General features: G+C 28.5%; 1 protein-coding gene across 2 annotated transcripts; it reads right to left on the bottom strand.

Annotated features, from left to right (window-relative positions):
* Positions 1–4,042: 4,042 nt before the first annotated feature.
* On the bottom strand, positions 4,043–9,978 carry LOC117242489 (vesicle-fusing ATPase 1-like). 2 transcript variants are annotated; one of them, XM_033509201.1, is made up of 10 exons: positions 9,798–9,943; positions 8,531–8,750; positions 7,917–8,141; positions 7,222–7,849; positions 6,419–6,643; positions 6,027–6,326; positions 5,655–5,945; positions 5,398–5,582; positions 5,154–5,312; positions 4,043–5,067 (listed from the first exon to the last, which is right to left on the bottom strand). In XM_033509201.1, exons 2-10 carry the CDS (start codon positions 8,539–8,541, stop codon positions 4,950–4,952), a joined length of 2,142 nt encoding a protein of 713 aa, XP_033365092.1. In that variant the 5' UTR covers positions 8,542–8,750; positions 9,798–9,943; the 3' UTR covers positions 4,043–4,949. The 2 variants fall into 2 exon arrangements, with proteins under 2 accessions (XP_033365092.1, XP_033365091.1); XM_033509200.1 differs by lacking the exon at positions 8,531–8,750 and having other exon boundaries at positions 9,798–9,978.
* Between the last annotated feature and the right edge of the window lie 222 nt (positions 9,979–10,200).

Below are 10,200 nucleotides of genomic sequence, written 5' to 3' on the forward strand. Positions count from 1 at the left end.
CAGTAGTTGATCTTTCCCACAAATTATCAATTATAAATGTGTTAATATAGTTTGTAAGAATTCCATGGACAGCTCTGTAAATATATAATTATGTATTTATTAGATTTTATTAACGTCTGTTGATTTATAATTCAAGATTTTATGACTAATAATAGTATCTTTTATTATAATGTAAAAAGAAATAAAAATATATATTCTAATTAATAAAGAAACCTTTCTCATAAATTTATTGCATGTAAATATTTGATCTGTTTTATATAGATAACAATTAACCCTCCCCCTTCAATCATTCCAACACATTCAGAATTAATTTATAAATATGAAAATCTAATTTTCTGTTTTTAATATTTATAAAAAAAATGAGCGTAAATTAGAAAAAAATAATTCTACAAAATATTTATGATTAATGAATGGGTTGATGAACCATATCTTTATTAAATTAACAAGTAATTTATTACGTTTAGTATCTGTGATAAATTAATATAAATTGTGAAAAAGTACGTCTGAAGTCTGTTCTTTAATTTACAAATAATTTTAGATATATTTATAAAAACTTTAATATATATCTGTCTCAAATTACTGTTCTGATTTTCTAAATAGTTTTTTCATCAATGTTATGAAGAAATATAGAGTGAATTATCATGTATCTTATTTTTTCAATCTACTGAATTTATTGAACAAAATGTTCATCTTGAATATTCAATGTAAATATTGCTGATCTCTGAGCACTTGAATATCTTTTGTAATGTTATTTTAGTTAACGTTAACGGGCTTTGAACCAAGTATACTATAACTACAGTTCTTGTTGAATTCTTTTCTTAATTTTGAACGTTTTAGTATACAGATTGACAGAATTTTGAAAAAGTATTCGAAACTATATATGTATATATTTCTCCATTAATAAAAGACTATTTGTTTTGTAAATAGAATATTTCAAATCTTACATTCATGTATACTCATTATGTATTCAAAAATATATTGAGTAAAATAGATAAAATAAAATTACATTTGTAATATGCAATGCTATTCGTCCTTATTTGTTGAAACAGCAGAACCAGTTCATGATGGCTTTAATTACCTGAGAAATACATATTTTTATTAACATACTTATAACATATGTACATATATTCATCAATATAATTGATTATAATAATATTGTTTATTATCCATCATTAATAGTACAGCTCTGTAAATGAGAAGTACAAAGTTTATAATATCAAATTGTTACTTTTCATTAAACTTTATTTTTACTCATTTCGTTAAACTTTACACAATTAATGAATGAATCTATAAATTACATATAAATAAATTAATAATTCCCTTTACACCTATACGCTGTTCAAATACATAAAGAAAATTATGAAATATATACTATATCATATAATATGTACATAGAGGAACATTATTAGAGTATATCAAATTTTTTAAATTAAAATAGAAAGTAAATTAAATTACCAGTAAGTTTTAATAATGAATGATACGTATCGTGCAACGAGCAACGACTCAACCACGGTCAACCGTTACATTTCCAGTACGCATTTCAGTGCGCAGGATTATTTCGCGCGCAAGAAGAACCAATAGTAAAACAGTTTGATTCTAAAAATCATTTGGCTTATTTTCACTTGAATTTTTGAAGCAAAAAGGATTATAGTCATAGAATAAACAAAAAGTGCTTAACTTTTTAGAATAATACATAAGTTATAATATATATGTTTTGAATTTATTTAATGTAGATAATGTAGATTAATATAGATCACATGTAGATATTGCCAACTTAAGAAATTGTGAAGATACTATTTATTGATGGCAACTAAGTGGTTGCGGATTTTATCAGTAGGTGGCCTTAGCACATTCTTTTATTTTGTCAACGTGTTCAATGCACCTAACCTATATTGTTTTGTTATTCTTTGGTCTTCCACCTTTAATTTAATAAAGGATTGTATCGATTAGTTTTTTAGTTTCGTTTTTATCCCAATTTAAAAATGGAAGGACAAGACACGCATTTCAGACATATTTTATTGTATTATTTCCGAAAAGGCAAAAACGCATCGCAAGCACATAAGAAGTTATGTGCCCTATATGGAAATGAAGCCTTGAAAGAAAGGCAGTGTCAAAATTGGTTTGCCAAATTTCGTTCTGGTGATTTTTCAGTGAAAAATGCTCAACGGTCTGGTCGTCCAGTTGAAGTTGACGAGACCCATATCATGGCCATTCTCGATTCAGATCGTTATAGTACAACGCGTGAGATTGCAGAGAAGCTCAATGTATCGCATACATGCATTCAAAAAAGAATAAAACAGCTTGGCTATGTCAAGAAAATCGATTTATGGGTCCCTCATCAGCTTGATGAAATTCATTTGAAGCAACGCATTAGCATCTGCGATTCGCTTCTGAAACGCAACGAAATTGATTCATTTCTGAAACGACTGATTATTGGTGACGAAAGATGGATAGTTTATACAGCCCAGACGACACCAAAAGCTGAGATTCACCAAAAAAAGATTATGCTTTCAGTTTGGTGGGATTATAAAGGAATTCTGTACTTTGAACTTTTACCAAGAAACCAAATGATTAATTCAAACGTGTACGTTCCACAACTCGCCAAACTGAGCGATGCACTTCAAGAAAAGCGGCCAGAATTGGCAGATCATAAGGGTGTTGTTTTCCAGCATGATAATTCAAAATCCCACACATCTTTGGTCACTCACCAAAAATTATTGGAACTAGGTTGGAATGTGTTGTCACATCCACCACATAGCCCTGATCTTGCGCCTTCAGATTACCATTTATTTCGTTCCATACAGAACTCCTTAAATGGTAAAATTTTTAATGACGCTGATGATGTAAAATCACATTTAATTCGGTTTTTTGCTGACAAAAATCAGAAGTTTTATGAACATGGAATTATGACACTGCCTGAAAGATGGCAAAAGGTCATCGAAAAAGACGGACAATACCTAATTGAATAAAGTTATATTTTTAAGCAAAAATTTTGAATTTTCCTTATTTAAAATACGCAATCACATAGTTGCCAACCCAATAAAAATGAAATTCTTTCATTTAGAAAAATACACATTTGGAAAGACATGCGAATATTCTTTATGCAATTAATTCTTAAAAAATTAAGAATTCATATAATATAAATTTTCTAAAGAATATGATCATGCAATATGGCATAATACATTGAACATTTTTTTATTAATATTAAAAATTAATATTAATATTAACGTTTTATTAATATTCTTTTTATTGATACATTAAACTTTGAATTTAGTTTAGTTTAGTTTAATTTATCTCCAAATTTAAAATATTTGATGATGAGAGATGCCATCATTATGATATATTTTAATTTTTATTTCCTCAGTAGCCTCATAACGAGCCTGTCACAGAACTTCTAAAAGCCCGCATGAAAAATTATTACAGATAACATCACTGATATATACTTACATATGTACACATATTTAAGATTCAATTAGTACAAAACTTAAAAATTATTGCACACGATTATATATATTAACTTAATTACTTTGTAATTTTTAATTGTAATATAACCATATTTATATAAAAACTGTGGAAATAAAATAAGAGTAATGTCAAGCGAGCAACATTATTATTGTAAATTGTAAGAGATGATGACATTAATAACATTTTTCATCACTGTACTCTACTAGATTTTATTTAACTTTTACATATATTACATATGTCATAAATTTATACATACTATTATTGCAATATGTTAACACAAATATGATTCATATTAGATATTTATCAGGCATAATAATACATTTGATGTTAATATACAGATTTTCTTGTAGACAGTTTAATTATATGTACGTATATCAAATTATTAAAATAATTTACACAAAATAAATGATTTATGTATCATATGCAGGGTAATTTCAGATTTACTAATTTCTCTAAAATAAAACTAATTTTCATTTATGTTTAATTCATAGGAAATACATATCCATCTATTTTTCATATATTTTTTATCAATTGTAAGCAAAGTAAATATTTGCATATAAATATTTCTTGGAATGGTTTTATTCACCTGAAAGAGGCATTAATCTGTAGGTGCTACTAAATATCAATACTAAAACATATGCATACATTTACAACTAGAACTACAGCAAACTGTGATGTAGTGATAAGTACACATTAGATTATTGTATGGATATACATACATTACCTATAAATGGAGGCATAAAAATATATGTTTATAATACATGTAATAAACGTTGCTAATAAACAATTACACTTCTTATTATAAAAATTGTTTAAAAAACGTAGCACTAATATGGAATAAACTCATTTTATGGTAAAATATGATAACATTAAAACTAAGGGAAGCATTTTTGTTTATCTTTTGTAAAGATATGTGTAAATTTCATTTCTACATAGATATGACATATAGTTTCATATATAACTAGTGTAGCATAAACTTTCAAAGTTCACACAAAAGATCAATAATTAAAAATTTATATAATAATGTATTGTGAACATTTAGTATTATTACCATCTAACAAAAAATTGCATTCTTTTAACTATTATATCTTTGTCTTTTTACATTTTATATTTTACATTTTTTTAAATTAGTGAAATTGCTTTAAAACAAATTATTATCACAGAGGTACATAAAAATTATATAATTCTAAAATTATGAATACTGTATGTTTGGCAGAATCGTTTAAAAAAATAATAGAAAATACAATTTCTACTAAAAGTATAGTAGAAGGTACTTGCATATTTATAAACAATTAAAATGCTTTACGTAAGTATTTCTAAGACATATACATATATACCTCACGTAATTATACTCGATTTTTTCAAGTAATATAGATTTCGTATGTATATAAATGCAAATTTCTTTGTTACGTACATATTATATATTATTCCGTAAATCACATCTAATTCATTTCTACACAAATAATTACAGCTTTAGATACTTATTACTCCAATCCACCTTCTTCTTCTAATTTTGATAAGAATTTTGGAACTCTATATTTTGGTTCCACTTGACGTGCCATGTCTATTAAGCATAGCAACTTCTTTATACCAATAAATACTCTGAAAGAAAATATACAAATCGTGCTTTCAATATTCACACATTTAAATAAAAATTAATATTGTTAAATTGTTCAAAATAGACATACCGTTTTCCTTGAAGTTTGGCATGTAAATGTACAATTTCTTTTTTATTAAATAGATCCATTTCTTCTAAAACGCTTAAGAGATGGTCAGGAGTTGATAAATTAGGTACATGAAGAGTTGTACTAAATGCTGATAACATTTCCATGTCCTCTAAAACTTGTCTAGAGAAGATATGGTAATTATATTAATAAAAATATATATAACTATTATTTTGGAGTATTGTTACATTAACGTTAAGTATTTTACCTGCGGCTTGTAGTACAAAGTACTAATAATTTACGACCACGCGGTGGCTGTTTCTTCAGTAAAACTAACAGCGCTTGTAAAGTCAAGTTAGAATATCGTGGACCAATAGAACCATAATCTAATAAACGCTCAATATTATCAACTAGGATACAACTGAGTTGTGAACGATAAGCATCGTCGAATATCTAAACACAAAAAAATATATATTTTATATTATTTATTATATTATAATTAGAAAATATTCAGTTCATATTTACCTTTCGAATTAAAAGACATTTTGCAGATTCTGTAAAACCAACCATATCTTCTGGTGTACATACTTTGACAAACGGAAAATCGGAATTTTTAGCTATTTGTGCAGCAAGTGCTGTTTTTCCACTATTTGGAGGTCCTTCTAACAAAACCGACACAAGACCAGAACCTTCGGCAGAACGTGCCTCTTGAATATATAAATTGCCATCAGATAAAATCTCTGCCACTGGTTTGCCCCAGTTAATAATACCACGTATAAGAAGATGATCTAATTTTTCTGCACTTGTGCCAAATGCCTGTAACATAAAGTAAAGTCATTAAAACAAATCATTGTAGTTCTTTGTTAATCACATTCGAATTTCTTTTAAATTACTTACAGGTTTAACATCATGTTCCAAAGCATGAAGAAAATCAGTTCTGGAAACCATAAGTTTCTCCATTGCAGCAGGATCTACTTCTACCTTACTAGAAGCTTTAATTAATCTATTCATAGCAGTACTTTGTGCAGCTCTAACTAGACCTTCTAATTCTGCACCACTGAAATTTTTAGTTAATGTGGCTAGTTCTCTTAAATCAACATCTGGTGATATCTTCTTATAATCTTTCATTCTAGATGTGTGAATATTAAGTATTTGGAATCTTCCATGTTCATCAGGCAAGCTGATTTCCATTTGTACCTGCATGTATACAAATTTTATTTAATTAAGTAATAGTAATGGTTTTCCAAACATTATCTCTAAAGAATATTTAATATTATTAAGAAAAATACCTCTAATCTACCAGGTCGTAGTAAAGCTTCATCAATCATATCTCGTCTGTTAGTCATACCAATAACAAGAATATTATTTAACTGCTCCACACCATCTATTTTTGCGAGCAACTGATTTACGACAGTATCATGAACTCCTGTATTTCCAGCAACACTCCCTCGAGATTTACAAATAGCATCAATTTCATCAAAAATAATTATATGTAATCCACTATTTGGTCCAAGCTAAACATGAAAATTTATTTATCAGTAACCACTAATGCCACTGCGTGTTTTGCTTTCATATTGGAATCAAACAAAGTTTTCTAGTTTTTCTTGATCCTTTCTTTAGCGAACATTTCTGCTCTATAATATGCCTGTATTAGACTTTCTCCTAGACTTTTAGTTTTTTAAATAAATTAGGAAATGTAAGCAAAAAATGGTGTTTTAGGGGTCTTTTTTGCTTTGATCATTATTTGAACACACTTAAATGTTTATAATGCAATAATAATACATATCATTTTATTTAAGTGAGCCTAAAGAATTTTTTTGTCCCAACCGCAATTCGATAGTTCTTACTGTAAAAGACATGAAACATCTCCAAAGTTGAAAATGTGCAATTTTTTTCATAATTGATTTTTTTAAAAACTTCGAATTTTAGCAAAACATGGTTTGCAGATTTATATCTAGTACATAAAAGTCTACAAGAATTACCTACTGAAGGTTGCAAAATCGGAAAAAGCTAAAATTTGTTAAACAATGTAATTTATATTTACAACTTATATTTGTAAAACACGTAATGAAGGTTGAAAATATTTTCATACCCTCTTCTCCTCTTCTTCAGCATCAGCAAATAATCGTCTAACATTAGCTTCACTTTCTCCAACATATTTATCCAAAATCTGAGGGCCATTAACGATTTTGGGTTCTCTAGCATTTAACATAGTTCCTATCTGCCTTGCCATTAACGTTTTACCTGTACCTGGTGGACCATAAAGTAAAATCCCTTTTACGTGCTTACAACCCAGTTGAGTAACAATTTCTGGCGGAAAAACTCGTGACGCGAATGCTCTTCGAAAAATAGCACTGAATTCATTATCCAGTCCACCAATTCCCATTTTTTGAAAGTCCCAATCTGGATTGATAATTGATTGGCGAATAACATTCCCCTTTGCTTTGCCAATAAGGTTTACATTTGAATTTTCTGCCTTTTCAAACTGTATAACAGTGTCGCCCAAACAACGTCCCATTTGAGTTTTTTTAGATACTGTATTTTGTCCAGAACTTATAGCAGATATATCAGCAGCTTCCAAACTTTTAACTACGAGGCCAAGCATTCTTTTATCCTTGAACTGAAACACCAGTTGTTGACCCACGGTGAATGCCTGCCCCGAAAATTGTAATAGAAAATCTTTAGCCATTTCATCAGTATTGTATGGTTCCAAAGTAGTCCTGAAATATCATTACAAATTTTATTATATATGCTATTTTCTTTGCATTTTCCATGTAATGCACATACGATTTTTTTTGCAAAAAGTCTGCTTCTAGTACAATAGTGCATAAACATTCTGTACTGGAGGTAGGATTAAAATGATATGGTCGAACTTCAATTTCCTGATTAAGGGAAAGAGTGGCCCATTTTCTCTGAAGTAAACTAAATCCAACAGTTCCTCTGGGTACTTCATGATGTCGTTTTATAGTAAATACAAAGTGATGATTTGGTGCAGTGGTAACTTCAATGTGCCTAAAAGATACAATTATGTTAAACTTCATATAATCTGTCAAATAAACTAAAATTATAAATTTTATTATTCTTTTATTGCCTTATTTGTCGATTTTATTATTTAAAACCTTACATTTTATATAAATATATAAATATTATTATATATTATATTATATATTATATATATATATATATTATTATATATATATATATAAGCCGAAAGCAGCGTTCACACATTTCTGTATTTTCGCCGCATGTTCAACTCCCGAACAAATGAATTAATGGTTCAGTATAATATGTAATAGCTGTTACTACAGTTACTACTATACTGTTACAACAGCTTGTTCAAACTATAATGAATCAATCATTTGTTGGCTCAATTGTTTTTTTGTCTAGGAGCATATACTTACGTATGTTTCATATCCGTGTATACGATGAAATCACCGATTCGGTCGTATTCGACATTTGGTTTTGTCGATGTATGAAGTGATTCGGCAATAAAACCGAATCGGCCGATACATTTTCTTTATCGTACTTATAGAAGAGTCATAGAGGAGAGTGCGTATGAATCGTTGAAAATGGCGAAAATAAATGCGGAGTTTATGATATCGTTGGTGGAATAAAGGTCCGCTATATGGGATAAAAGATTAGATTCATATAAAGATAAAAATTTAAAAGAAGCATTATGGTGAGAAATATACAATTTGTTAAAAGAAGATTTTGATAAAATTAATAGATAAGCAAATAAATTTTCCTAGAGATGAAAAGGAAAATCGTTATATTTAATTTTTTAAAAGTCCTTTGTTATCATTACATATATTCAACAATAATGAAACTTTAGAATTTCAAGTCAAAGTTATAAATTTAATACGAAAAATAAGAAAATATATGCATATGTAGACACTTTTTACCATACTCTTCTAGAGAATTAACAAATGAATTTTATGAATGAATAAATTATAGAGATCAGAACTTGCATCAACATAACACATCACCTTTGTTTTAATTGTAAGTCCAATCATTGAATCCAATCATTCAATTACGGATTTAGATCTGACTGCTTGATCATATATAATGATAACAATTTAAAAATTAGTCTTAACCATGCAATCATTTTCTCTTCGAAACTAATGCTTAGTCTCATAGTTGTGTTCTGTTTTGTTAAATCTCTTCCATGCTTTTTAACAGATCATCAAAAGCAAATATTCATGTACAAAAATAATTAAAAAATTTTATTTCATTCCTTCTTAATTGAGACATGAAAATTTGATAGGAACCCAATTGATATATATCATTTTCAATAGGATATATCTTCCGTTGATCCTTTTTTGTGACATATTGAAAAACCATGAAAAATTCATAATAAAAAATATTCGCGTCCATTTTGTCAGACTGCAAATAACAAAATAAACAAACAAAAATAGGAAGTAAGCATATGCGTGAGAGTTAGATTTTTGGTGAAGGTACAGAACCGTGTGAACACTGCTTTCGATCGTTACCAACTCGGTAATTGGGCCAATTCATTGATTTGGTACTTATAACAGTCACATCAGACGATACGGTTTTTTGACCAATTCGATTTTACCGAATTAGTAGGATCGATCAAAAAACCATATCATCTATACTGGTTGTTATAGCTACAAAATCAATGAATTAATCATAGGATGATATCTTTACCTGACATCATCTGGGAAATCATCTGGATTGATTATAGCACAATTTGTAATGCTAAGTTCATCAGTAGGACACCTTATTGCCTTCATTCTCTATGAAAAAAGTAAATTTTACTATTGAGAAAAGGAATCGCACTTATTGAAAATATAGTATGTCACTTTACAGACTCATGCGCAAGACACCAGACTGACAACTGATCGGACTTTTAGTGGTGGAGGATTCCGCATTACGGCGCTGTTACGGAACTCCGAGAAGCGCGCGCAGAGAGTAATAATATGTTATATTTAATATCAATAAAGGAATAAATATTAGGTAGGGAATAGTATTAACAATATTAATAATATTAATAAAGGAGTTAGTAACATCAAAACGATGACATCCTCCTTCATAGGACTCTCTTTTAAAC

Source organism: Bombus vosnesenskii, unplaced genomic scaffold, assembly GCF_011952255.1.
Source record: "Bombus vosnesenskii isolate JDL3184/JDL3185 unplaced genomic scaffold, Bvos_JDL3184-5_v1.1 scf7180000016274, whole genome shotgun sequence".
Classification (NCBI taxonomy): Eukaryota; Metazoa; Arthropoda; class Insecta; order Hymenoptera; family Apidae; genus Bombus; species Bombus vosnesenskii.

What these genes read in the sequence shown, in the direction of transcription:
- LOC117242489 (XM_033509200.1), bottom strand. Translation starts at nt 9,883, where the DNA reads ATGAAGGCAATAAGGTGTCCTACTGATGAACTTAGCATTACAAATTGT. An exon ending in CTGAAGAAGAGGAGAAGAGG is followed by an intron (nt 6,644 to 7,221) that starts GTATGAAAATAT and finishes TTTCATGTTTAG; the next exon opens with CTTGGACCAAATAGTGGATT. An exon ending in AATGTCTTTTAATTCGAAAG is followed by an intron (nt 5,583 to 5,654) that starts GTAAATATGAAC and finishes TTTTGTGTTTAG; the next exon opens with ATATTCGACGATGCTTATCG.